At 41.1% G+C, this 27,094-nt stretch overlaps 4 protein-coding genes and 1 long non-coding RNA gene across 9 annotated transcripts in view; 3 read left to right on the plus strand and 2 right to left on the minus strand.

Moving 5' to 3' along the window:
- Nucleotides 1-817: 817 nt before the first annotated feature.
- srpx2 (sushi-repeat containing protein X-linked 2) lies at nt 818-9,422 on the plus strand. Of its 2 annotated transcripts, none has more exons than XM_084352413.1 (10): nt 818-1,066; nt 4,106-4,183; nt 4,553-4,747; nt 5,099-5,275; nt 5,650-5,773; nt 5,863-5,984; nt 6,606-6,785; nt 6,889-7,022; nt 7,205-7,326; nt 8,340-9,422. In XM_084352413.1, the coding sequence occupies exons 1-10, from the start codon at nt 1,021-1,023 to the stop codon at nt 8,518-8,520; spliced, it is 1,359 nt and encodes a 452-aa protein (XP_084208539.1). In that variant the 5' UTR covers nt 818-1,020; the 3' UTR covers nt 8,521-9,422. The 2 variants fall into 2 exon arrangements, with proteins under 2 accessions (XP_084208539.1, XP_084208540.1); XM_084352414.1 differs by having other exon boundaries at nt 4,556-4,747.
- Nucleotides 9,139-20,989, minus strand: sytl4 (synaptotagmin-like 4). 4 transcript variants are annotated; one of them, XM_084352411.1, is made up of 17 exons: nt 20,473-20,989; nt 18,513-18,701; nt 17,048-17,263; nt 15,925-16,034; nt 15,602-15,716; nt 15,348-15,515; nt 14,571-14,685; nt 14,393-14,483; nt 14,165-14,259; nt 13,392-13,487; nt 12,820-12,998; nt 12,359-12,461; nt 11,694-11,855; nt 10,888-10,993; nt 10,687-10,792; nt 10,396-10,604; nt 9,139-9,847 (listed from the first exon to the last, which is right to left on the minus strand). In XM_084352411.1, the coding sequence occupies exons 2-17, from the start codon at nt 18,629-18,631 to the stop codon at nt 9,699-9,701; spliced, it is 2,139 nt and encodes a 712-aa protein (XP_084208537.1). In that variant the 5' UTR covers nt 18,632-18,701; nt 20,473-20,989; the 3' UTR covers nt 9,139-9,698. The 4 variants fall into 4 exon arrangements, with proteins under 4 accessions (XP_084208537.1, XP_084208536.1, XP_084208535.1 ...); XM_084352410.1 differs by lacking the exon at nt 20,473-20,989 and adding an exon at nt 20,235-20,398; XM_084352409.1 differs by lacking the exon at nt 20,473-20,989 and adding an exon at nt 20,084-20,398.
- Nucleotides 20,358-26,136, plus strand: LOC311256994. The gene is made up of 4 exons (XR_014622552.1): nt 20,358-20,446; nt 24,105-24,250; nt 25,839-25,950; nt 26,050-26,136. It is a non-coding gene; the product is annotated as an uncharacterized lncRNA (long non-coding RNA).
- Nucleotides 22,545-27,051, minus strand: trmt12 (tRNA methyltransferase 12 homolog). Its single transcript, XM_084352415.1, has 7 exons — nt 26,899-27,051; nt 26,334-26,502; nt 26,028-26,226; nt 25,792-25,942; nt 25,558-25,667; nt 25,200-25,357; nt 22,545-24,386 (listed from the first exon to the last, which is right to left on the minus strand). The coding sequence occupies exons 1-7, from the start codon at nt 26,949-26,951 to the stop codon at nt 23,988-23,990; spliced, it is 1,239 nt and encodes a 412-aa protein (XP_084208541.1). The 5' UTR covers nt 26,952-27,051; the 3' UTR covers nt 22,545-23,987.
- zdhhc9 (zDHHC palmitoyltransferase 9) overlaps nt 26,158-27,094 on the plus strand; it is a 34,391-nt gene continuing 33,454 nt past the window's right edge. Inside the window, exon 1 of the mRNA XM_084352418.1 lies at nt 26,158-26,256. The gene's annotated coding sequence lies outside the window, so the exon portion shown is untranslated. The remainder of the gene's footprint in view (nt 26,257-27,094) is intronic.

Consider the following 27,094-nt stretch of genomic DNA (forward strand, 5'->3'; position numbering starts at 1 on the left):
ACGTATGCTTTTATTTTGAGGGCAGTAGCCGTACTTCCGGTTTGCTGCTGTCTGACTGAATAGTTAATGTGCTCTTGGTGATGTGACACTTTGTGGGCTGTGGACTGAATTACATCAGCCAGGCAGCCTAAAGCAAAGTATGGAGCTCATAAGATCAACATAAACATTTATTTTATTTTTAAAGAAAAGAAAAGAAAAGAAATATCCAATTTCTCCTGAAGTTATGATCTCTTCTGGTTGTTTGTCACATTACATCTTTTGTATTTACTGTCTAGGACACATTATAAGTAAATTAACCTACATTTGATGACAATATTCAAAACAAAAGGTTTTATCTTTCATCATGTGAGTGGACACTAGAAATAATACAACAAACTGTAACAGCACAGTATTTTCTGTTCTTGAAGCACTTTTTAAGCATGTTTTTGACAAGTTCTCTATAAATAAAGCTTATTATACATTATTATTATTATCATTATTAAGCTATTACTTGGTAATAACATCATGAGGGCATCATCAATCACTACAGGATTATAAGACTAATAAGGGAAAGGTCGCTGTAGGCCTAAATCACTACAAGTCACCACAGATCTCATATTAGAGAGAACAATTCTTCTCAATGGGTTTTATATGTTTCCATTTGCAGCCTGTACAAGCTTCACTTTCAGGGTTTATGAGCTGCTGGAGAGGGCGGATATAAAATGGCTCAATCATCATGTTTAATGCAGCGGTGGGAGGAAACACAAGCTGTCCGACAGCGCCACCAAGTGGATTTTAACTCTGCTGGAGCCCTTAAAGGATCCTGACTTCACTAAAAACTGCGGAGACTCTGACATGACGGGAGCGCCTCTTGTCCTCAGCGGGGATTAGAAAGTTTTTTTTAATAGTTTGTCAAACCAGATGTGAACTTTATCTGGATTATAACTTTGTTTTTTCGTTGTTGGACTCTGAGATCTGAAGCAACCTGCGCATAAAACGTCTTTTTTCCCCGTCCAGGAGTGTCTTCTCTGAGTTTCTAACATGCCTCTCAGCTGCTTTGTTGCTGTGCTCATTTTATACATCTCAGGTGAGTCCATGACATAAACAGTAAAGGTAGGAAACCTCATGTCTTTAGTCAGATATTCCATGTATTCTCAATATTATTTAATTGTTGTCAGGAAATTGTAGTTTTCACCAAAAAGCTGTAAAATATATTAAATATCATGATTGCTAAAGAGAAATCACCAGAACATCCCAACCCCCCTCCCTGCAGTTGTGAAAGACTTCCCTCTCTGTATTTAAAACATCTGTATTAGATGCAGATGTGCTGAATTTTTGAGGCGCTGAATACAGATGCAGCCAGCTCCTCCCTGCAGGGATGAAGAGCTGAGGATGCAGCTCCTCCACAACAAAGAACCAGACTCCAGTCAAAATTTTGATGAATTAAGCTTCAGTTGCTTTTCTCTTCAGGTGCTCCTCCGCCTGCTGACCAGTCAGTTTAATTACAGCCGGGCTCCAATCACTGCCAGTTAATTACTGAGGAGACCCCCTCTGGGACCGAGTGTGCCAAAGCCTTCATTTAATCCTACTTGCAAGATAATCACGAGACCTGAGATCCACCCAGAGGCACCCTGGAGCTCAGATGATAGTGTGGAGTGATTAAAAGGATGCTGCTCATTATGTCACCTCTGTCATTAGAGATACATGAGGCCTTTAACATGGTAACTCTAACAGGCTGCACACCTTCCTCTGGTGTGACTCATCACTGCTACACAGTGCACGTCTCTGTGGTGAAGTCAGAAGTGTGAGTGGTGCCTGCTGCACAGAGTGTGTGTGTGTGTGTGTGTGTGTGTGTCAGTGTCTTGGTATTTTACAGCCACAGTAGTCAAGAGGCAGAAGAAGAAGTATGCAGGTTGTTTACTGAAGCTAAAAGTACCAGTGCAATAATGTAAACATACTACTAAGTCCTGGATTCATAAGTAGTGAAAGTGAAAGTATTATCTGCTAAATGTATGAACATTTTTTATGGAGTTTGGCAGTTTGGCCCAGTGGTTTCCAGCCTGGGGGTCAGGCCCCTTCAAAGGCTCGCAAGATGAATGTGAGGAGTCGTAACATGAGATGGAAAGAAGAAAAAAAAGATGTTCTGCGTTACTTGTTTTGGATTTTCCTGATTTTCTGCTGTTTTTGTGAAATGTTACCACTTTGAGCCTTGATCAGGAGACATATTATCAATTATGCAAATGTGTGACGTGGTGACGCAGTGTGATGTCAAGAAGTCACAGAATTAAAGGCCGGACTACTGACGAGGCGTTTCAGGAGCGGTGTTTTCTGTGGGAAAGAGGAGCTCCCGTTGGGGCGGACTTTGGGCTTTTTAACTTTCAAGACCTTTTACATGCACAGGAACCTATATAACACACTGAAACAGAGGGAAAACAATGAAAAAGCATATTAGGATCTCCTTTAAATGAAACAATGTTAGAAGAAAGGGAACTGTCTCGTTGGTGTAACAGCTCAGAAACATCTGAAACACGCGGCTCAAGACAAAGCTGCAATCAGATGGTTGAGAGAAAATTAGTCTGCAATTATTTTGACAATCAGATGATCTTAGATGATTTTAGTAATTTGTTATTGCAAAAACGGCAAAGATTTTCATTTGTCTCTATGTATTTGATACTTCTCTTTGTCACATATTATAGTAAACTGAATATCTTTGGGTTTTGGACTTTTGACAGGACAAAAGACAAATGAGGCTTTGTGAAATTACAAAGGAACTATTTTCTGACATTTTACAGAGAAAACGATTAATTGACGAGGAAAACATTTTTTTCAGCCCTACTTTTTTCCTACGAGGTCACAGGCCAAATCTGTAGGAAACTACTAGTTTAATCTGCAACTTAACACATAACAGTAGTTATAGCTGAATGTATAACCCTGTTAACAATAAAGTTTATCAGTTTGAACATTCAATATCTTGTCTTTGTACTGTATTCAGTTGAAAATAGGTCAGAAAGGACCTGAAAATGATTGCATTCTGTTTTTATTCACGTTTTAAACACTGTCTCAACGTTTTGGAATCAGGGTTGAAATTACATATTTATAATTGCCGTGCGCATGTTTCTGCATGTCACCATTAGTAATGTGTGTCTGTATTTGAGCCCTGCAGCGAGAGACCATCAGACTGATGATCTTAGCTCGTTTATTTCCTCTGTGACTAATTCTCTGTTAGGGGGACGGGAGGGGAAATATAAGTCTGGGGAGGTGTTACTGAGTGGAACATCTGGCTCATTATGAGAAAAACGCTGACAACAGGTTTAATCCACACATCGCTGCAACAATCTGAAGCAGCTTCCAGAGCAGAGAAGTTTGAATGCCGTGCATCAGTATTATTAGAAACTCTGTTAAAGTCAACTTGGCAACTGTGCCAGAAAACAGAGAGGAAGCAGGAACAGGACTCGAGATGGGGGTGGAGGCCGACACACTGGAAAGTTTGGCACTCGGTCCTGAACAAGGAGTCATATTCAGGGTTTTCAAAAAAGGATAATTTGCCACAACTGCTGAGAAAGAAGGATCACAGTGAAAGGATTCATTGTGCAGAAAGATTATTCATAGACAAATAAGTCAGACTAAAGTCCACAGTAGAGCAAACAAACCCTCCTGATTATTACATGAAAAGAGATTAGTAAGTGGGCCGAACTCCAAGTGAGTAATGAGAACCGGCTGTTTGTCCTAATTTGTGGCGAAGCTATTTAAATGTCTCGCAGTGCTAAGACGGCACGCTTTCTCTGTCCTCACATCTTCGTTAATGTCAAGAAAAGGACACAATCCTTATTCTGTTTGCAAGATTTCCATGTTCTGCTCTCAGGGTTGAGAGGAGTTTCCATCAGCATCACTGATCACAACTCCAGGTGTCTCCGGACTGGAATGTTGTTGAGCTGTCTGTTAAAGGAAGTTCAGGAAAACAGATTGTGAGAAGGAGCATTTCCATGCCAGGCTGCCTCTGTGTGTCCTACATTTACTGTAACACTGCTGATATGAAAGTTTTATGAATCGTAACGACCAGAGGACTATGTTTGGCAGCTGACATCCTGCTGTTTCCACATGTCTGACTGTTTTTCTGTTGTTTCAGCTGGCTCAGGGACCACAGTATACGACACCTACAATGACTATGCAGAAGAAGACCACACTCCTCAACTCGACTACAAAAGTGCGTATGGAAAAACGCAGTCAGTAGGGGTGGTCAGTGTGACAGTACACAACCAGACATTACACAGCACTGTTGTCTACTTTTAGATATGTTGTTGTTACCATTTATGCAGTGGTGGCTCTGGTATCCAAATAGCTTTTGCAGTGATGCATTTATAAGTTTTTATCTTTAATGATTTAAAGGGTAAGTTCACCCAAATGTTAAGACTCACCCTCATGCTGATGGAAAGTCAGGTGAAGTTACATAGTCCACAAAACATTTCTGGAGCCTCGCAGCAAAACAGTGTTCTCCAATCATTAAGATACACACAGATGTTGTAATGTTAAATGACATAAACCACAGGATGGGATATTTATTAATGTCGTCCAGCAGACCCACACTGGTGTCACTCTCCGGGTCTGACTAATGGGGAGGCGACCTGTCACTCGCCTCGAGGCGGCGCCTACAGGAGCACGCTGGGCACCCGCTGTGAGATGAGCTGTGATCGAGGATACCGACTAGTGGGGAGGAGCTCGATCCAATGCCTCGCCAACCGACGCTGGTCCGGGACTGCTTTCTGCCGCAGTATGTAGAAGTTCAGCTTTTAAATTCACACATGAGGATCAATCTGGTGATATTCAACAAATCCCATTAAAAGACTGAAACCACCAATTAATTAATCCCAATAACAAGTAAACTTCCGTGTAGCAAAGCCTGATGTTCCTTCTTCTTCTGCTCTTTCGCCTCAATGCCACACACAGTCCTGCAGCTGTAAAGTCTCAAAAGCACACAAAATGTGTATTCATCCGCTGATGAAAGTAGTCCCCAATGAAATGCACAATTTACTGGTGTTTGAGAAACATTCAGTAAAAACAAAATATAGCTTATCAGCAGCCTTATCCTTTGAGATAAATATTGATGTTGTGTGTCCTTCAGGGATGCGTTGCCATGTGCTGAACCTCATTCCACACGGCAGATACACCTGCACTCAAGGCTTTGTTGTGGACTCCAGATGTGACTTCACCTGCAACCCCGGCTATCGCATCGATGGGGAGCACTCACGCACCTGTCAGCACAGGGGGTCATGGAGCGGAGCACAGCCGGTCTGTGAAGGTATCAATCAAAGTCTTATCTGCTTCTCTGTAAAGCCAATCAGATGTTTAAACTCAGAAGTATTGTGTGCATGATTTGTCGAACTGTCAACTCGAGGTTTGACTTGCTGCCGTGAAATGGACCTAAATTCAGGCCATCTGTGTTGCAGCCCCATTTTTCATTATTCTTTCATAAGCTGAGATCCCTGTGTGTCTGCTTTCACAGTCACACTAAAACAAGCATATTTCCTGCTGCTCTGGTCGTCGAACTGAATCCAGACCTGATGTCTTTCAGTGTTCATATTCTGCATAGTGACAGACTGTCCAAAAACAATGAATTTCCTTCCTGCAAAATCTCCAATCTCCTCGTTGTAATTTTCCAACTGTTTATTTTAGATACTGATCCTCCGAAGATCAAATGCCCTCTGTCCAGACTCAAAGTCGCCGAGCCTGGAAAACTCACTGCTGTGGTCACCTGGGACCCTCCCGCAGTGAAAGACACTGCTGATAAATCGCTCGAGTATGTCACTTCTTTCCTTTGCTTCCTTTTCCTGTTACCTTTAAAAATTGAATTAAACGCTTGGCTCGGCCTTGACCGTCTGTCTGCAGTGTGATATTAGTCGGCCAGGAGCCAGGAACCGACTTCAGCGAGGGAGCCAACATCATCCGATACAAAGTGTACGATCAGGCCAGGAACAGAGCTGCCTGCAAGTTTATTGTACGTGTTGAGGGTAAGCTGCCAACCCTTCATTATCTCGACTTATTAAATGAGTTTAAAGGAAGAGTTCACCCAAAAGTTAAAACTCAGTCATAACGTACCCGGTGACGATGGAAAGTCGGGTGAAGTTTGGTCGTCCACAATACATTTCTGGAGCTTCACAGCAAGCGTGCATGGTTTAAAAACAACCAGAAGAAGAATGTAAAATGGCTTCGAATAGCTCATTTGAACAGATGTTTCTTACATCTTCAATGCGAAGTCGAGCTGGTGCATCCACTTCAGACAGCTTTTAGCTTTGCAGCTAGAGTGAAGATTTCATCTGATAAAAAGGTGTAAACAACATCTTTTCAAATCAATTTGGGAACTCAGGGCTTCCAGAGACTTTTGTTGTTTTAAAACAAGTCCCCATCTACTTCAGTTGTTTAGGAGAATGCTGAAAAGTTGTTTTGCTGTGAGGCTCTAGAAATGTTTTAAAGACTTAAAAACTTTTCCTGACTTTCCACCAGGTGAGTAGATAATAACTGAATTTTCTTTTTTGGGGGGGTGAACTCTTCCGTCTAGAGATTAAACATTAACTGAAGGCAGCATTAAAACTTAAAAGATTGGATTTCTTCTTTCTGTGTTCTGCCTCCAGTGAGAAGATGTCCAACTCTACCTCCACCTCTGTACGGCTACCTCACCTGCTCCTCTGATGGGAATAACTACGGTGCAACGTGCGAATACCACTGCGATGGAGGGTATGAACTGAGAGGCGTATCTAGTCGTGTCTGCACGTTCAACCGCAACTGGGAAGGGCTGCCTGCTGAGTGTGTTCGTAAGTCTGCAAGAATGTGGCTCAGGATGTGCAGCACATGCAAAATGGTATATTTACTGCATGGGGGTGTAAATGATTGGATTGTGACTTTGTGTGCTTGTAGCGATGGAGATTAAATCAGACGTGAAGACAGTCTCCGCTCTCCTGGATCAGTTCTATGAAAAGAGGAGGCTGCTGATCATGTCTGCGCCCAACATATCTGACCCAGACTACCAACTGCAGAACATCATGATACAAGTGAGGACACTGTTAACTTGGCAAAGGATATATTCATCCCAAAATGAAAATTCAGTCATTATCTACTCACCTTCATGCCCATGGGGATGAGTACATAATGGCTGAATTTAATTTTTTAGGTGAACTGTACCTTTAATGACAAAAACATGAACTTTAAAATGTGTCTTCCCTGTTTCAACCAGAAAGCAGACTGTGGATTAGACCTGCGACATGTAACCCTGATCGAGCTCCTGGGCTCCCCGCCTCGTGAGACGGGTCGCATTAAAGAAAGTCTGCTCAGCTCTGAAGTCATCGAGGGTTTGAGGTAATAGTGAGATACCTCATCACTCAGTTATTCAGCAGTTTTATGGGGAAAAATAAGTTCATTTTGTTGAAAAACTCCATCCTGAAATGGCTTTATATAACTCCCTGTCTCATTAACAGTAAGTAGTTGTTTGTCTTCACTCTGTTTAAACGTCAGGAGCCCCCCTAATGAAAGAGGAGCCTCTGTTAGTTTGACTTTTAAAGGAAAAAATGCACTCAAAAGATTAACACTTTTAAAAATAGCAACATAATTTGAGGGTAGCGGTAATGGGAATTTGACAGGACTGACAGGACATCAATAGTAAACATCTGGCTTTGGATCTTATGAGAATCAATTAGTAAGAGGTTCTTAAAAAATCAATGTTGCACCAGACGTAGACACACACACACATATAGGGAGTGATTCATCTTAGAAGAGGCAAAGATATAGATTTTTCCACTGACTGTGGAATTTGAGTAAGGGGGCACTGCTCACTTTTTCCAGACTGGAAAATCTCTTCCTGCTTCTCCCCACTGACACACAAAGCCCACAGCTGAGCGAGGGCAGTCTATGTAGACACATTCTTTGAGTGTAGTACAAAGCATTCTGGGATACGTAGTCAGTCAGATGAGGTAGAAGTGGATGATTAAAGGTTTATTTATCTTCCCTATCTTCCTAGGGCTGTATGTTCCCAGGGTCCTGTGTTCCCAAAGTCGATGTTCCCAAGGTCGTATGTAACAAAGGTCCTCAGTTCCAGGGTCCTATAGTCACCGGTTCAATTTCTGTTAAGACACACGAACCCTTCCTTTGTGTTCGGGTCAAAACCCCAACCCTGGGAACATAGGATCCTGAAAGAAGACATACAGTATATAACTGTGACATCAATGTAAACAAAGGAATGACTTTGATTAAGGCTGCGCTGATGAATAAAGTCTAATTGAAAATATTGATAATAGCCGCTGTAACGATATGAAAGCACGAGTTGGTGAAGTGTCCCTGTAATAAACTAACTGCTGATTTGTGTCTCTCTGCAGACAAGTGTTCAGAATCTCCAGGTCCTACTTCAGCATGGTGCTGCTGGACAAGCTCGGGATGGATCGAGAGCGCTTCATTACCCCGATGGCGTCGGAAGAGTTGTTCTCCTACATCGATAGCTTCCTGCTGGACGAAGAGGAGCGAGAGAGGCTGGAGCTCCACAGAGACTTCTGTGACTAATTTAATAAACCGCTCCGGTTGCCACAGTGATAAACTCATCAGTATTACTTACACAAGATGAGGAAGGACAAACAACCAGAAAGCAGGTCCAGAGGGACAATAGGGGGGGAAAAAAAGGGAGAACTCGGCAGTTCTCATCATGTTCAAATGTGATTTACAACACTGAAGTGCGGGCACTGTTTTTATATCAGATCATCACCTGAAAAGGCATGGAGGCCAGAAATTGGGATTGGGAACGAGATACATACATTTTATACCATAGATATTTTTATACCATAGATACTTAACATTTAGTTGGATGCATGTTGTGGATTAGTATTTTTGTCAAAAAGCCTGTTAGTAAATCTAATATTTAATGGAAACTAAAGCTGACTCTCTCGTGTAGAGATAATTTTCTAATGTAACACAGAGTTGAGACAATAACGCACGTCTTTGGTTTAGTAAATTTTTATTGAGTGAACAGAAAATTCAAGGCAACCTTGAGGTGAACATGCCTCTGATCATACTCTGATGAAAGTGTTGAAAGTTCAAAATTTACATTTATATCTGAAAATAGACAATTTAATAATTTGAAATAAGACTTTTTATGCGACTTGTATAAATATATATTTTTACATGACATTACATATTATTGTAAAATGCATTGCTATAGATTTAACTAAGCACAATTTGTTGAATCCAACACCAGACATCTTGTATAATACCAGTTTATAATGAATTGTTTGCCCACATCTCAGTGTCCTTCTGTACACAATTATAAGGAAAAGGGTAACAGCTTGTGACAATGTTTCTGTGCTAAGCGCTGTGCATGATTTTGAGCTGCAGTAATATATACCGCCTCATTTTAAAAAACATAAAACAACTGTGTCAATGCTCTTAAAATAAATCCAGAGTTTAGTGTTGTGATGCTTTGGCACATTTTCTACATCAGTCTGCAGTCAGGTGGGGCTGTGCTAAAGATGAACCTCACGTAGGGAGGCAGGTGTGAGCAGATGTTAAGTGTTCGGCAGGTCGGTGAACTGTGCGTCTGCTCAGCCAATCATCTTTGTGTAAGTTCACTGCAGTAGACCAGCTTGCGGTCTGATAAGCTCGCAAAGTAAAATTAATCCATAATCTCACATTTGTCTCAGGCCTCCACAGCTTCTCCCCAGTTCAGTTTCAGGCCTGTGTGGCTGTCCTCATTTGCCCTTAGGTTTCTCCATGGTGGACCGCAGTGGAAGAGTGCCCTCTGCCCACGAGTCAGGGTACTGCATCATCTTCTCCCACAGACTGACTTCCTCTCCGACTGAGTCCATTTCCACTTCCTCTTTCCCTATTTTTACCTTCCCTGCAGGGGTGAGGGTGACACAGTGAATGGGAAATTAGTGCAGTCTTTTACCATCAATTGCCAATTTTCTGTTACACAGAGCAGGTAAAGACTGTGGAAGCCTTGTAGATTATTGAGCAATTATCTCAAACTGAACACGTCTGTCACACAAAGGCAATTATGCTTTGGCAATGAAACCGTTTAAACTAGGAATGTCTAGATATAGTAATACTTATAGCAACTTTATCGAGTGGATACTATTAACACTATTACTATATCTTAGCCCAGTTAGCTAACACTTATGAAAGTGTCACCAGTGTGTCAGTTATTGTGATTATGTTACTTGTGCTAGTTCTGATGAGCACTGGAAGTATCACTCATCATGGTTTCCCCAGTAACCTCCCAGGAAACCTTAACAAACCAGGGCATTAGGGCCTAACAAGGTCTCACAAAATAGCAGTTGTGTCAATAACACGCAAAGCAACTCATGTAAAACTACATCTCACATCTAGGAAGTGAAACCCAGATGAAAAAAGAGAAAATATCAGGGTTTATTGACTTATTTTTACCTGCTCCAGAGCTGAGACGGACTCCTCCCAGGAACTCGTTGCTCACCATGGCCTCTCTGTCCCACACGGTCAGCTCCAGACACATCCCCGTCAGCTGCTCCAGAGCCAGCTCCTTGTACACAAACGTGTGGTCGTAGTGGGGATTCAGGTTCTTCTTCACCACCGGAGTCTTCCTCTTTGTGGTCTTTGCCTTAGTTGGGAACAAGTACCTGCAGAAGCACAAAGGCAGAGTTAGTTCACAAAGACAAACAGTCGTATGTAAACGGAGTGAGTCCACAGATTATCACTGACCCTTTTACAAAGCTGTCTGATGTTCCTCCTGATTTCATTGCCATTAAATTCTTTGCCTCTTTAATGAGGACGTGCAGTTCTCCCTCCTCACTCACTGCCTTTTTCCCTGACGAGGAGAAGACAAGACACGTTTAGAAAATTAAGCCAAAGTATAACAAACACAGCCAGAGCTGAAAGGCAGAGTGAGAGTGAGGGTCTTGCCTTTGGTTTTCTCAGTTGTTGGTTTTTTAGGTGTGACATACTTCAAGGAGACCACCAACTCTCCTTTGTACTGAGAGAAAGCTGAAGCTGGCACAGCAGAGGCTGCCTGTTGAAGAAAAGTACATCAGTCAGGAAACACAACAAATCCAAACATCATCATCCCCACTGACATTCAGGCCTCTACACTAAAACCTGACATATACTGGATGTTGATATCTGAGTGTGAAAATAAACATATACACACATATTCTACTATATGTTAAAAGGTTCATATGAATTTGGTTATTAGACTTCTAAAAAGGGTTGTGCAGTGGCAGGATAATTCTAGATTAACCTTTCACCTGCATTTGCATCTGATACGTCCCTTAATTTCCAGACAATTCAGACAGAATCAGGTGTGATGGCAAAACCTCCAGCTCTTCTATTCATGAGTGAGGGTAGTGTGTTTAGGCTGCGGCAGTGCAGACTGCCGGACCGAGCCGATGAGAAAGTACAAAAAGAATCAACTTTGAATTAATGCAACCCGACGTCTCTTTAGCCAATAATTTACGCTGAATAAAAGTGTACCGTAATGTTTCATGTGTTAACTTAATTTGGCATTGTGCACCAGTTTAGAACACGCTGTGAAGATCCAGGTTATTTAATAAACGTACATTTGTTTTTTTCATCATCTTGATGAAGGTTCTCACTAATTCATCACGTAATGTGTTTTGTAAAACAATGTAAACACAAATTTTGTGTTTACTAGAAAGATTCAGAGTTCACTGTGGTACGATTAAAGAAGAAATAAATAACATTTTTTCTACCTTTGGCATGAGAGCCACCGTGTCCATGTCTGTGGAGTCGAGGTCTCGGGAGTCCAGGGGGATCTCCGCCTCTCCCAGGAAGGCGTTGCGGCTGAGGCGACCGTGGTGCCATACTGATATCAACATGGAGCGGGTGAACAGCTGAGAGCGGCTGATGGAGTACTGTTAGTGGAAGATGAGGAGAGGACGGGATCAAAGGCCTGTCTGACTGCCGACACGGCGATGGAGAAGTCTTATATTAATGTTAATGCTCTGGTGCTGAGGGAGGTTTTCAAAATCATCAAAGCAGAAGATGGATTCAGATGTTATTGGAAAGTTGCGTCTCAAACCTTCTAAATAATTACCTTCTTCATAACCTTTAAAGAGCAAATACAAACCCACAGAGCGTTCATTTGTCATTAATTGATTCTACCGGCTAATTTCCTTTGCAGCGTTTTGGTGTGACACTGTACTTAAGTCACATTGGAGGCCGGGAGCAAAATCAATATTTGACAACAGCTTTTCTAATCTGCAGTGTCAATATCAATCTTAAGGTCTCTGTAGGTGCGGCCATTATTTACAGCAGGCATGGCACAAGGTCACTAATCAGGGAGTGTCATTAAGTCAACAGGATAAGGTCGACAGTTGTGGTTCGGCGAGAAAAGGTGCCAGTTATAAACCGTCACCTTCAGTGTTTCGCTGTAGACGGGGTTGACTGTGTTCCTCTTGATGCTGGTCTTCCTTTTGCTCTGGCGGGATTTGTCAGGGAGTAGATAACATTTGACGTAACTGAAACATAAGAACAGGAAGATTACGTCAGAAGATGTTACTCCCAGGCGAGGCTACTGGTCTTTGGCTGTATTTCCTGACTAAATGCTTTGAAAAATATGCGTTGACATTCAGCTTCCTGTGAAGCTCAAGTAATCACCTCTGGGATGTGATTACGAAGACTTTGTAAACACAGCAGCCTCTTATCTGCACCGATCAAAGCTGTGTTAACAGCGCTGAGGGCGGTGTGTGTGCAGGACAAAGACGTGTCTATTTCAGGGCCACGATTTGAACCCACGTTTGCACTAACTGGGTTTCAAATTATGTGTTTTGTCTAGTGGAACTTCACATTACAGCTCTGCTAGTTTTTGATATTTACGGGTTGGAAAGCTGCCGTGAAGTGTCGCCGCAGGCCAGCCCGTGGCACTCCTTGATGAAGACCTGGAGGCTCTGGGTGTGTTCGTCGTAGGTCATAGAGAAGACGACGTCTCCGCTCACCTCCACGCTGTCAAAGTCTCCTGCTTCACTGTAGATGCTCATCAGGCTGCCCAGTGTGCTCTGGAGAAACATACACACGCCTGATCATTTACCATTTGTTTCAATAATAGCAAATATTGATATTCAGATAATATCTGGACAGATGTTCTCTAAAATAAAGTGCCTCAGGGACAAAATAAGTTAGAAGAGATCAGGATCTTTGTTTCTTTATCCAGAGTGACAGCATGAAAAGTCAATGTGCTCTCTCCCCTGAGGTTACGGTAACTATAGAAACATTTTGTCAGACTTCACACATCAGCCTCACACTTCCTAACTCGCTGGAGGATATCCTGAGGTTATAGATGCTCGTTGAGATTATCCAGCATCAGTTCCGTTCAGAGAGACAATAATGAGCTGCTCTTCAAAGAGCCTTTAGAGGACTGATGCGAGCTACGAGACTCGTCAATACTTTACCTTTGAGCTACGCAGGCTGGAGGAGCTCGAAGCCATTGTCCTTTTATGAAGGCAAACCAAGCTGTCGATATCTTCGTCCTCCTCTCCGTCTTCCTGCTGCATCAAAATAAATATTGAGAATGTTGATTGTAGAAATACTGTCTGGTTTTGCCAGAGATGGATCTCTTTGTGTAATTAATTGATAATGTGATTGGTAAAATCTACCCTTCAACAACAACAACAGTCATGGCCTTGAATGTCTGTACCCATAACTAGCCTCACATTTTTTGATTTATTCATTAATGAAAAATGTATGTAAACTCACTTTATTATTTTATTGTTTCATTATTTTATGTGTTTCACCTGGTATGTTATTATCTGGGTTGTGTCATTGCCTTCGCTTGGCTGTTGCTACTATAAAGGAGAGGCCTGATGAAGACCTAGTGGTTGAAACATGTTGCCTTTAAAATGATTGGCCTCATTATTTAGCCACTAAAATGAAGGTTATACAGACACCTTTTCTTACATCTGGAGTGCCTGGATTGCCTCCGGTTTATGAAGTACTCTCTTTCTTGTTTTTCCAAGAGCACCAGACACAATTTTTAGCTTTGCTGTATTACATGGAGCAACCAATCATTTCTTTTCCTATTTGAAACTGTAAAATTCAAGTTTTAGTATTAGCTCCTTATCTCAAAGGAAGTGCAACACTTCCACGCATTTCAGTTGATTAACTAAACAGAACAGAATCATGACAATATGACAAACAATTATCAGACTATCAGCAAACTTCTTACCTGTACGTCCAAGCCTGGAACAGATTTGCTCCTGTTGCCCATTGAGCCCTCTGATGTGTCAGGTCCATCACGCAGATCCAGTGTTGATACATACTCTGTTATAAAAATTACAGACCAGCAGTTAAGCAATGATACAAACAGTGTTTTCATTTGATTCTGGAAGAAAAACAGCATCACTGCACATGGTTATATGTACATATATATACACACACACACACACATACTAACCAGTAGGCCTGGGGTCTCGTTTGATGCTCTTCTTGAAGAGTCTATCAACATCTAAATCTGGGCTCGGATTGACCGGTTTTACTTCTGCAGTCTAGAGAGGCAGAAACAAAGAGTCACAATCAGAGAAGAGGAGGTAAAATAGCTTGAGACAGAAACACGACTCGTGAAAGCATCGTACATTATTAGCGTCTGGTTTGCCGCCGTCAACGCTTTCAATATCTGCTTTGACTGGGATGGTCATACTGGAAACACTGGATCCTGCTTGGCTGGACAGAGCTGAGTGATTCCCTTTCCTGTGTGGTGACACAAAACATTATCAATTACAGCGACAACGTTTTACATTCAAATACATACCAATAATATTCTTTCAAAAGTTGTGTGTGACCCGCCGTCTGCATGTGTGAACCCTCAGTCCCATTAGCCCGAAACTAGAAACAGTCTGTGCGTTGTACTTTTAATAGCAGAGACCATGAGCAGGACAGCACTTTAAAGACATTATTTATTTATGCCTGGATGTTTCAGGTCGATGATCTTCCACTGTTGTGTAAGTGTCACAACCAAGCCTGAAAATGTCCATGCATGAATACATAACTTCACAAGAGTGCTGCCCTTTTCATGATTTGGGATTTTTTGCTCCTATAATGAAATCGGCGCCACTGATGTATTTTTATTATTCTCGATTTTAACAGTGCAATCACAAAGCAAGTTTTATCAAAAACACTTTTGGAGGAGTGTTGGCGTCGGGCTGTGGGGAGAGTCAGCTAACACAACCACTGCACAGCTATCTGAGCAAACTAGCTAACAGCAGCTTCAATTAGTAGCAGGACAAGACCGGTCCAGTACCCCACCCAGCTGTGGGGGAGGAGGGCCAAACACAACACTTCCTGCTTTGTATGTTGCATTGATGTTATCCTGAAGTGTTTCCACCTTTCAGAATAACTACAGGTGAGTTTACCTTGGTTGCTCAGGGGTCGCACGGCCGGACTCAGTCCCAGTTTTAGCGCTAGTTATGCTGGCGTTTTCTGCAGATTCTGTGTCGCTGCGTGTTGGCTTTGACCAAACGTCCTCCTTTGATTCAAATGATTCTCTCGAAGCAATCGATCCTGAATTCTCACTTGAAGGACTGCCAAAGAAAAAAATGACAAAAGGTTGAGTTAATCTGTGTTTATTAAATCCATCCATTTCTAAAACTGAAGAATGGCGACGCACCCATTTTTATTGCTGGGCAGATTTTTCTGCCTGGCCCGAGGTACAGGAATTGGAGGATCCGGGTGTATTTCAGTACTTCTCAACAGAATTTCTCCTGTTGTCTCACGCCTATTCACTATAACACAGAACAAAAGTTAAATCACACTTCCACACCAGTTAAAGAAAACATGTATCATGTTACTGCAGCTCTTAAAATGGCTCTCCTTCTACTGCCGAACTGGGACAACATTCCTGTGATTGTGGTTATTTCTTTAAGCCTGGGCTGATGGCTGTTTACATTCCTGGTTGAACAGTTCATACCCACTTCCTCTTCCTGTACTCACTCAGAGGCTTCTTTTTCAGGGAAACTCTCACTAGGTCGTGTCCAGACATTGTGGAGAAACGGTTGACCCTTTGATCGAAGAACCAGTCACCAGTCATTTTCTTTAGATCCCTGGAATCCAATATAAATATCAAAAACATCTCATTTACACTCATTAATCAATTAATTAATTGAAAAAGGTCAATGGTGAGTATTATAACACAACACAACGTTCTGAGATCCAGAGATAGATCTATTACCTTTTACAGTCAGCTATCGCTGGCAACTGTGAGGGATGCTAGGTGTATTGACAGATATATGTTGGACTGTGGATGTCAACTTACTACAGTTAATACAACTTATTACGTTGAAGTTGAATTTTAATTTGGCCTCCACCTACATAAACTGTCTGTTTTTTGTTTTTTTTAATGTAATATTTTTTTCCATTTAAAAGGCAAATGCATCTAAAATGTAGAACCTGATGCCGATACTGATATTGGGCAGTAAAAATATTCTGATATTAACATATCGGGTGATATACACACATTTTTTTTTGTGGTTATCAAACACTTGTGACAAAGATTTGTAAAAGTTTAACAAAAAAAGTTATTGTGTAAAATGACATCATTGCACTGAAACAGGATACACACCAATACCAATATATTTGCGATAGGCCAATATCAGTTGATAATATTAGCCAACTGATACATCCATCAGGCTCTAATAAAATGGTAACGTCATGATTAGAAATATAAGCACAAAATACTACTTATTAGTGACTTCAGTGTTCAAGATTTTCTGCTCTGTATCTTCTTTCAAATGCACATAAAACCTTTTTTAAAATGGCTATTTATCTTAAAGGGATTATTGTTATTGTCGACAAATCCCACGAAAGGACCAAAACCAACAATAGATTGATTCTACTAACACAACATCCTGGTGCCAAAAATATTTGTCCCAGCACCAAATGTGTATTAATCTACCACTGAATGGTCCCTAATAAATTAACTAAATACTTTTTCATGGGATTTGTTGGAAATCCCAAAATATAAACTGAAGACACAGGATTGTTTTGATAGAGACACAATTTTTGATAAAACGTAATTATTAATTCAAAGGAAAGCATAAAGAAAATGGTCTCTTACGTCTCTTTGGCACACACACTGCACAGCCAGGATCCATTGGGGAGGATTATTTTGCACTTGCTGCACACGTAGTGATTGCACATCTTACACTGGCTGCTGAAAAGAGTCAGTCGACTCAGAGATCCCAGGCATCTGCCACAACTGCGCTGACTGTATCTCCCGCTGCCACGTTTGGCCCCTTTCCTCTTCACTTCCAGCAAATCCGTCTTCAACTTCCTGAGACAAAACGAAATGAAAACTGAGAGATTACCCTTTGAAAAGCTACTTCAGTGGTATGTTCATCGGTTTCTTTTTAATATTTTAACCTTTTGTACTTTGATATGTCCAAAATGTCAAAAATTCACTCATTCACTGCTTCGTTCTGGTCCCAACTGTGATTAGTGCTGCTTTTCAAAGTCTTTCATAATAAATTAAGTACTGGATTGAATCTTTGGATTCTGGGCTGTTGGTCAATAGCTATGTTACTTTGGGCTCTGAAACACTATAATGGACATTTTACACTATTTTCTGACATTACAAATAACAATTAATAGGCAAAATAAGCAAATAGATTTAAGACAAACTGAAATCAGTCGTTAGTTGCAGATCTAATATATATCACAATATGGTACATGTTTTTAAAAAACACATAAAATAATGAAATTGACATTGTGATGTATTACATCAGAAAATCTTCTTCACAATTGTAGATAATAATACTAAATTGGCTTCCAAGTCAAAGTGGTACACATTGCAAGACAAAAACCTTCATATCAAGATGAGATAAGATTCACTACATGCCGTCTAGTGTAAATTTGTCTTTGGCAGCCACCAACCAGGGCTGGGTATTGTTGAAATATTTTATAAGCGTGCTAATAAGATACCTGGATATCAGTACTGATACCAAAATTTGACTTGTTTTGTTTTTCTGGCAACCACTTGAGGGGGCAGATGATTCAAACAACAGTGATGTCTTGACATGAGTGCAACGGATGGAGGGAGATGGAGGCCACATTTAGTGACTGGATGTTTAAGTCTTTTAAAGTATTTTTCTATTCTATTCTATAAAAAAGTTGTTATAATTTAGATAAAATGATCAAATTGTGAGTAAACAAGAGTCAAAATGTGCCAAATTTTTAAATGCCAACGTTTAATACTTTAACTTTTGATCCAGCCCTACAAGCAACATCGAGTGCATATCTCACAAGACAGACAGTAACGGATATTAAATACCTACATGAACAAATACTCACATTGAAAAATAGCGTTTAAAAAATGTCAAAGCATATACTGAATAATAAAAAAAGCATGTTTTATATTTGTGAATTAAAGGTAACTTAGGTAAGACTGAAACTGCATTAATTTTTTTTAAACTAAGTAACTAAGTAAGTAAGAATTGGGGATAAGCAATATCTTACATCTGGAGAAATCTAAAGAAAGTAGGAAAACCATTTAGTACAATTCACAAGAGGTGCTCTCTTCTCACCTCACACGGTGCTCCTCAGCCTGTCTCAGGTCCTCGTCCCGTCGCAGCACCTCCAGGATCAGCTCCTGCTCAGCCTCAGACAGGAAACCCAGGTTGATCATGTCTGCAGCCTGGGGCATGGTGCCTTTAACCAAAAACCCTTAGTGCAGGTCGACTGGCTCGGCTCAGTTGCAGTCACATGGAGAAGATCTGACAGAAGAGAACATCAGGGAATTCACTGAAGTGGTAATAAAACCCTCTAATGAGTTACAGCAAATGTTTGAACAATTGATGCAAAACCTGCACATTTAACATCAAAAACCGCCTACAGAGGTGAACAGCATGAGCCAGTTCTTCTACAATCTCATGTAAAGCAACCTGAGCAGAAAGAGGAACTTGATTGTCTGGTGCGCTGTGATGGTATAAAGATATAAACAGTTGTGTGATCCTAATCAAATGAATGATAAGACGGCTGAGTGTCTCTCTTCCTGCAGGCCTCCATGAAGTAAGCTTCAGTACACCATCTTTGTCACTGATTGTCTTGAGATCGAGAGTCGGAGCCGCCTTCTTGCATGTTAATCTGTCATTAAATGATCTCTCATGGAAATCCAGATCACCACAAAGCCAACAGAAACTGACCCTCGTGTTTTCCATTTCATGAGAGGACAGGAATCCGTCTGCAAAAACGACAAGTGACTAATAGGAACCAGGATGCTGGAGGGTTTTAAAATCCCACAGAAAGCCTGTGCCCGGGTGAAAGGTTGTTTTAAATGGGACAGGCAAAAACAACACCAACTTGGCTATCATGCAGGGTTCCCACCCTCTAAGGATACAGAGAGCTGGGCGGAGAGATTGGTAGCTTAACCATTTGTTTAAGCACAACATCAAGCTTGTCATGTGTCTTGTTCCCATCTAAAAACTTTAAGCTCCCTTTTGACATTCCCACAAAGGAGAATTAAATTGAGGGGAAATGTTCCCTGTTAAGTAGCTATAAGCTTATCAGTGGGAAAGCTGTAATGCTAAACCTGTCACCCTTCTTTTTCCTCATTGTTTAAATACCTGAGGCAATCCATCTCTGGCAGGAATTAGACAATACCTGCAAATCAACTTGCAGAGTTAAAAGTTAACCTTTAAGGAAATGGCGCATGCGCTTCACAAACACCCCAAAAACAGGAGATAATAGATGGAATTCGTATTAAATAAAAGCAGCCACGTACAGCAGAGTTCAGACATGGAGGCTTTGTAAACTATGACATTAACAGAATTAATTCAACAAGCGTTCAACTCCACGATGACAGACACACACAGAAAAAAAACAAATCTGAGACAAACTTTGTTGAAATTGTCAAAAAATTTAAAGATGGACGCGACCCGAACGTTCGAACGTTAACCGACGTAACTGGCGTCAACATTCGAACTGTAAATTAAATTTAAGCTAACGTTGCCCCACATCCACCAGCGTCACGCGAGCTTTTAAGACACCAAAAGCGACCGTAAAGGGGGAAAATTTGCGAGAACGATTAAGTTATTTCAATATACGAGTCTGATAAACGATACAAAACAACGCTAATTAAGAGAAAACCACACCGCACCTGTTGTTCAAAAGTCGTCCTCTCCCTCCGCTACTCGACTCGCGTCACCACGGGCAACAAGCGCGATATTCCTGACAGAAAGCCCAACGGGAGCGGTGCGAAGTAGCACACAAGCTAGCGGCGCGTTTGAGTTAATTAAACTGACATGTACCGTAGAGACTGCTCCACTCGCTTTCCTTATCCCTGCCTCACCCCCTGCTCCTTCTTCTTCCTCCCTCCCGTCTCCAGAAACTGTTGACTTTGTGTGAGCGCTGTGCCGGAGGAGTACCGGAAGATAAGGAAAGTTTGCAGCAGACTGACAGACAGGCAGACAGGCAGGCAGACACCCAGGACGGGAGCGCCTCTCCACATTTTCCATGACAGGTGCATTTCCTTGAGCTCTTGTTTACCTCAGCAGGGCTGGATGTGGAAAATGTGAACCCGCTGAAACAGTCCAGTAATTAGCCATGTTCCCCTTTTCACACACCAGCAGTGCGTGACAGTTTATGTTGAGTAAGGTGAGAGCTAGAAAAAAAATCAACGGGAAGTGCAGGGCTTTTACTTAAGAAACGACTATCAGAAAGTTTGTTTTTTGTTTTACAACTATCGTAAAGTGAGAAAAGCAAAACAAATATTGGAGGGGAAAAAAGGCTGCTGTGTCCTCTGTGGTTTCCTGATGCTGTTATTTACTGTCAGGGCGTATGCAAAGTGATAACCTTGTAAAACAGATGATCCCTAGGATAATAAAAAAGTCTCACAACATGATGCTAATTTCCAGTTACAGCAAATCTCTGGTATCCAAGAAGTCACTAAATGATTTCATATGGTCTGTTGTCACCATTGTAAGTGTCTTTATTGATTTATTTCATATTAATGTTGGTGCCTGAAACACCTGATTGTCTGCTGTACAGCTGTCGATTAAAAGGGGCAATATGTAATGGTTTTAATTGGAATAATTCTAATTAACCCAAATTTTCAACAGGGAGAAAAAATAAAAGTGTTAATGTTATGTTAAATACGTTTATGTATTGACTTACAGAGATATCTACTGAAGTTAGCATGGGCCTGTCCCGCTCCAAAGCTCCGGTGCTATCAGTGTAAACCCAACGCTCCCAGTCCGAACCGCTAGATGCACTGCTCACCAAGCTAAGTAGCTAACAGCAGTTGGTGGTTTCTCTGGTGACGTGCTGCCCTGTTTGTTTATGAACAGGACAGGTGGCCAATTGTTACATATCGTACCTTTAATCAATCAGATGAAAATGAGTTGCTAACTGCTTTGATAATTTATTGTTTAAGTAATTTTCCATGCACAAATGTCAAGCATTTGCTGGTCTTAGCCTCTTAAATGTAAGAATTTGCTGCTTTTATTTGTCATGTGTGGTAGAAAATGAGGAGATTTGGGGTTTTGCACTGTTAAGAAGCAATTTGAAGAAGTCACTTTGGGTTCTGGGAAAGTATAATGAGCATTTTTCACATTTTTTGAGGTACATTTTACAGACTACATGACCAATCAATACATCATTAATATAACTGGCAGATTAACTATGAAAATAATTGTTAGTCGCAGCCCTAGTCTGCTGATAATTACTAGATTGGTGCAGATAATCGCTCGGCTGTTTTTAGTCCCAATTCATTAAATGTCCATGTGGCCAAAGGCTAGAACCAGGTGCCTTCATGAATTTGAAGTGTCAAGCTTCACTGGAAAAGGACAGAGGTGGTTCTGGATAGTTCTGCTGACTTTGTATTTCAGATGATTAATACTACACTTACGAGGGAACTCATATTGGTCATCAATCACTAAAATCCAACCGTGTCTGTTGAAAATGGCTCTTTTGGCAAGTGGTGCAAAGACGAATTCTGTGCTCCACAGCAGATACAGATGGGTGTCAAAGGGAAAAAACAAACACATTAACTGTCTTAGTAACGTGTTGGTGCACAACGAGGTGCAAGAACAGCTTCAGTGCTCCTTGGCAGATTTCCTCTGGTTGGATAAACACCGTTCATCCAGAAGATACTCCCTTATTTGGATCCTAAATCTCAGCATAGCTGTTCAACTGGGTTCAGACCTGATGACTGTGAAGGCCATATCATATGATTCACATAACGTCCATACTCACAAAAACATGAAGTCAGCCCCTTGTATGGAAGCATCCGCATTGTGTTTTTCCACTCATTCTTCCAGGATTTTACTTCCATTTATGAGTTAGAAGTGAAACTTTCATGTAGTATTTGCCTTTTTGCAAAGATCAGATGTTGCCTCCTGACGTTCCAAGATAGTTAAAAAACAAAACACCTGTTCAAATTTCTTGTAGTGGTCAGACTTTTTAACAATGCCCAATATATGAACCCATAGGTGTTATTTACACTGGGGATGCTGCACTTTTTAAATGACTGATTTTAACCACATTAATTATTAAAAGCGCACTATGTAACTTGTTTAGTTACAGTTTTAGATACATAGTCTTATATTCTGGAACTAAGATTAAGATTAAGATTGGCTTTATTTATTCCACAACGGGGAAATTCACTTGTTACAACAGCTCGAGATGCAACAGTTCAGTAAAAAGAATCAGAAAAATGTGCATAAAATTAAATAGAAACTTAGAAAATTTGAAAATAAATAGAAACAAAAATAAGATATTTACAAAAAATAAACAAGAGAGTGGAAAGTGATTGTTCAGGTAGTGCTCGAGTTAAACAGTGTGATGGCTGTAGGGATGAATGATCTGCGGTAGCGCTCCTTCTTACACAGTGGGTGTGAGAGTCTGCTGCTGAAAGAGCTGCTCAAGGCTTCCACAGTCTGGTGCAGGGGCTGAGAGCTGTTGTCCATGATTGACGTCAGCTTGGCTAACATCCTCCTCTCACCCACCACCTCTATGGAATCCAGCGCACAGTCCAGGACAGAGCTGGCCCTCCTGACCAGTTTGTTTAGTCTCTTCCTGTCCCTGTCCGTGCTGCTACCTCCCCAGCAGACCACTGCATAAAGGAGCGAAGTTGATCACCATCTCTTTTGTTTTACTGGTGTTTAACTGTATGACTTCTAGATGTGCACTGTGCTGTTTGCTTTTATTTCATAATTCAAAATGCAAGCCCGTTTTGCGCCGATGTTAACAAATACAAAGTTATATTTTAAAGTAGGTTGAAAACTCAATAAATGTTAGGCTTTCGAAAACTGCTATTTGATAGCTGTGATATACATAGGTTCCATGTTGAATAACAGATTTGGTTGCACTTTAATAGTAAGTATATTGAGCCAAAGCTAACGTTAGCAACATTTCATAGTAATCTTATGCGTTCATTATAATAAGCCAACAGCAAGATATAGCTCGTTAAAAAATAAAAATGACCTCATGTAGGTCATATAGAGGCATCAGTATTAAATTAAGATCGTTTCATAAACAGGTAAAAGTTCCTTGTAGTAAAGTAGTCATAATATTGATTTTTACAAGTTTAAGGGGTTCTGTAATTACAACACACTTTTGTGAGAGTAAGGAGCAGTGGATGTGACTCATGTCTCAGCCTTCAGCTTTTCATTGCAGCCAGCCACAAGGGGTGTAGGGATCAAACACTGGAGGGAAAAATCAATGTATAACAACCAAAAGGTGTCCTTGAGCAAGTCACCTAAACCACAGCTGCCCAGTGGCCGAAAGATAAGGCTGCGGCTGTGGTATGGTTTGGCAGCTTCCACGTGTGATTAGAATCGCATGTGTGTGAGGCAGGGCGTTTCTTAAAGCACAGCATTTGTGGTCAGAAGAGAACCTGCCCTGGATAAATAAAGGTTTATAAAAACACCGCAGCAGCTGACAAATGAAATAAACACAGAAACCAGCTGATTTAGTGTTTGGTTACATGGAAACTTCAGGACCGTATAGCTGCCTATTTCTTTAAAGTGACACATTAAAATGTTGAATGCCATGGTGTCCACTCAGTATATGTCTTCATCTCCTCGGGATGGTCTGCACTCCAAGTCCAACACAATATGGTGAACATGAGGTGCATATGACTTAACATGTTCAATGTGCTGGAGTTTTGTTATCCACAGTGCACCAGTGATGTCCTTTACAAGAGAGCCGATGCGGTTTGCTGTGTCATCCGCCCAGGCCTGCCACACCTCTCTGTCGGCTGTCTTCCCAGAAACCCTCTGGGTGGCCTCATCGATTGCTGGAATGGCTGCCGTGTTTGGTAACGGTGAGGTAACGTTCTGGTGAATGTGCAAAATTCCACCAGTTTTTCTTTTCAGCAGTCGACAGGCAACAGGCCAGCCGTCCTCGGAGCTCGGTATGAGACCCAGGTTCACTCGGTCAGCAATGTCGCACAGCTGGAGCTGAAAATAAAGAAAAAGCTTTTTGCTCTTTGATACCAAATTATTTTTTCTAAAACTTGCATTACTCTTGTAAAAGAGCTGATTAGAGTTTAATATTGACAGTCAGTGCACATAATATCAAGGAGCATTGACTCTGTGGCTCCTGCTAAAGACCATGATTTACACTTATTTCACCTGAAAAATATCTGGCACCCCTAGAAAGGAGATGCAGATTAAAAGATGGGTAATAGGCTTTTAAAACCAAATGACTTGTACTGTGCAAAATTGGATGATAATTGTTGATCAAGATGCATTTTAGATTTTTTTTTTTTTTTTTGCTGTTGTAATGCCAGAATTGCACTTGCAATTATACTAGAAGTTACAGAGAGAAACAAAACAACCAGACTGCATTTGGAATATATCCAAGTTGAACTGCTCTCTTGATTCTGTAAAGAAAACCTCCAGGCGGCTTTGAAATCAAGTCTGTCTCAAATTTAGTTCAACTTTCATGACATAAAATCTGAGTGTCAAAATGCTGATTCTTGTCAGAAATTATAGCTGAGTGATAACATGTAAATGACCAATATTCTAACAATAATTAATCATTTTGATATTAACTCAGCAATAACACTGAACAATATTGGAGGTTTCAATACTTGCTGCCATGAACTCCAGTGGAGATGGGAACTAAACAACCACTAGAGGGCATTAGTCAAAACATTCTCCCTGTGGTGAAGTATTCAACTAAGACGGTGCTAGTTATATAAATATAATAGTTGTGTGTCAACAATACATGTCACATTGGCATTATCGAAAACACATGAACACTCTTACTAGTCGGTTGTCTCCTTGGTGAACAGTGCAGCGGTCAGACACGCCGTTTGCCACAAGATTTTTCTGTAAAGCTTCAACTGCGTCAGGGTTCCACTCACAGGCGTGAACATGACTGGCCCCTGTGTGTACCAGATATGGAAGAGTGAAGTACCCAATACCTGAAACAAGATACAGTTGAGATAGTTACACACCAACATTGTCACCATTCAAATTATGTTTAATAACTACTAATAGTGCAAGAGTTAATCACTGTAAAAGTAACCTGATGGGCCAGTTTTCTAATCCTGAATTACCTCAAAATCTGGACTAAAAACAAAATTCATCAGAGAATATCCACTCAAACATCCAAGTCCCCCACCTGCATACAAATCCACCACAGTCTCCCCTCTGCAGTCAAATCCAGCCACGCGGAGCTTCTCTGTTATGTTTCCAGCTGAAAACATGCATTTGGTAACATCGAACTCATAACTGAAACAAAAGATGAAAACATGATCAGTTCAGGCATGTTTTAGTCATTGTCAAATGTATTCAAATCATGTACACACAACCTATTTAGTGAGCAAATAAATGGCTCTGATTGACTGAGAATTACCTAATCCTGTTGTCCACATGTTTGACCCAGCTGTGCTCTCCCAACAGCATCGTCACTACGGGAGACCTGAATCCATCCCTGGATATTCGACTCATCTTTGCCAGGCGCTTCGCCCCCAGTCCTTTGGCCACTGCACTCCATAGCTGCTGATCTAAGCAAGTAAAAAGAAATCAATAAATGTCCTAATTAATTATTTTGTACATCTAGCACTAGTGTGGTTCAGTTTGAAACAGTACCAATTTTCTTCCATGTTGGCAGGCACAAACAGTTGTCTGCCAGCAGGATTAGGTCTCCATGCCTCTGGAAGCTGTGAGGGAGGTCCCCCCTCAGCTCCTCTGTCCATCTTTCACCCTGAGATTCCAACAGATCCTGGAGGATTTTCTCTAGTTTATCACCATGTGCCCGTCCTCTCTCTTTCTTTGACTGCAGAGGATACTGTGGTGGACACAGACCATGTTACAGGAGGCACATAAAACTACTTTAAAGCTGCAATATAGTGCTGTTTCTACCAGTGTATTGAAGTGAAACTCAGCTTTAATTACCTGACTCCAAACTATCTCACAAGCACTGTCTGAAGCAACCACTGTTTTGAGAGTTTGGAGATCGAGTTGTGACAGACAGGAAGGTAAAATGGGCAAAAGGACTGTCCCTGTTGAGTCACTCTGTAAACACACACTCAGGTCAAGAGCTCCTTTGGACTGTAGACAGCTCCTGTAAGACGAGACGTTAGAAAATAGAGACCGGAAGTCACAGAAGACGTATTAAACTTGTTGATATTTTGCTTGTTTTGTTTTGTATTAGTTTACACATATACAAATAATGCAGACTAATATACACATTAGCAAAGTGAGGAGCAAAACACCCTCAGAGGGGCTCGATCTTGGCACTCTACTGCAAAGACTACATAAGCAAAAGAGAAAGTAAAAAAATTATAAGGATGCTATAGAAAGGACAAACCATAAGATCCCACCGTGCAGTAAATAAAATAACATTATGATTAGTGGGTTTATCAAAACATCTCAGTGGACACTGCCAAAATGTCTAAGGTTCCTATGCTAACGACAACCTAACTTAGCCTAGCTGTTCACTCACTATATGGCTGATTACCTGAATTGTTGTGCATGACATTGAGACACACGAAGGCAAGGCACACCGTCCATTTACGAGCAAACAAACAAATCCACTGTATTTATGTTTGACGCTTCAAAAATGAAAAATTAGCCTACAACGAACATAACAAGCAACCCGTAGCTGCTGCTCCACAACAACACACAACGCGTGTTTCTAGTCGGACTATTAAGCA

This window comes from Pagrus pagrus, assembly GCF_965226575.1.
Source record: "Pagrus pagrus genome assembly, chromosome: 5".
In the NCBI taxonomy this organism is placed as follows: Eukaryota; Metazoa; Chordata; class Actinopteri; order Spariformes; family Sparidae; genus Pagrus; species Pagrus pagrus.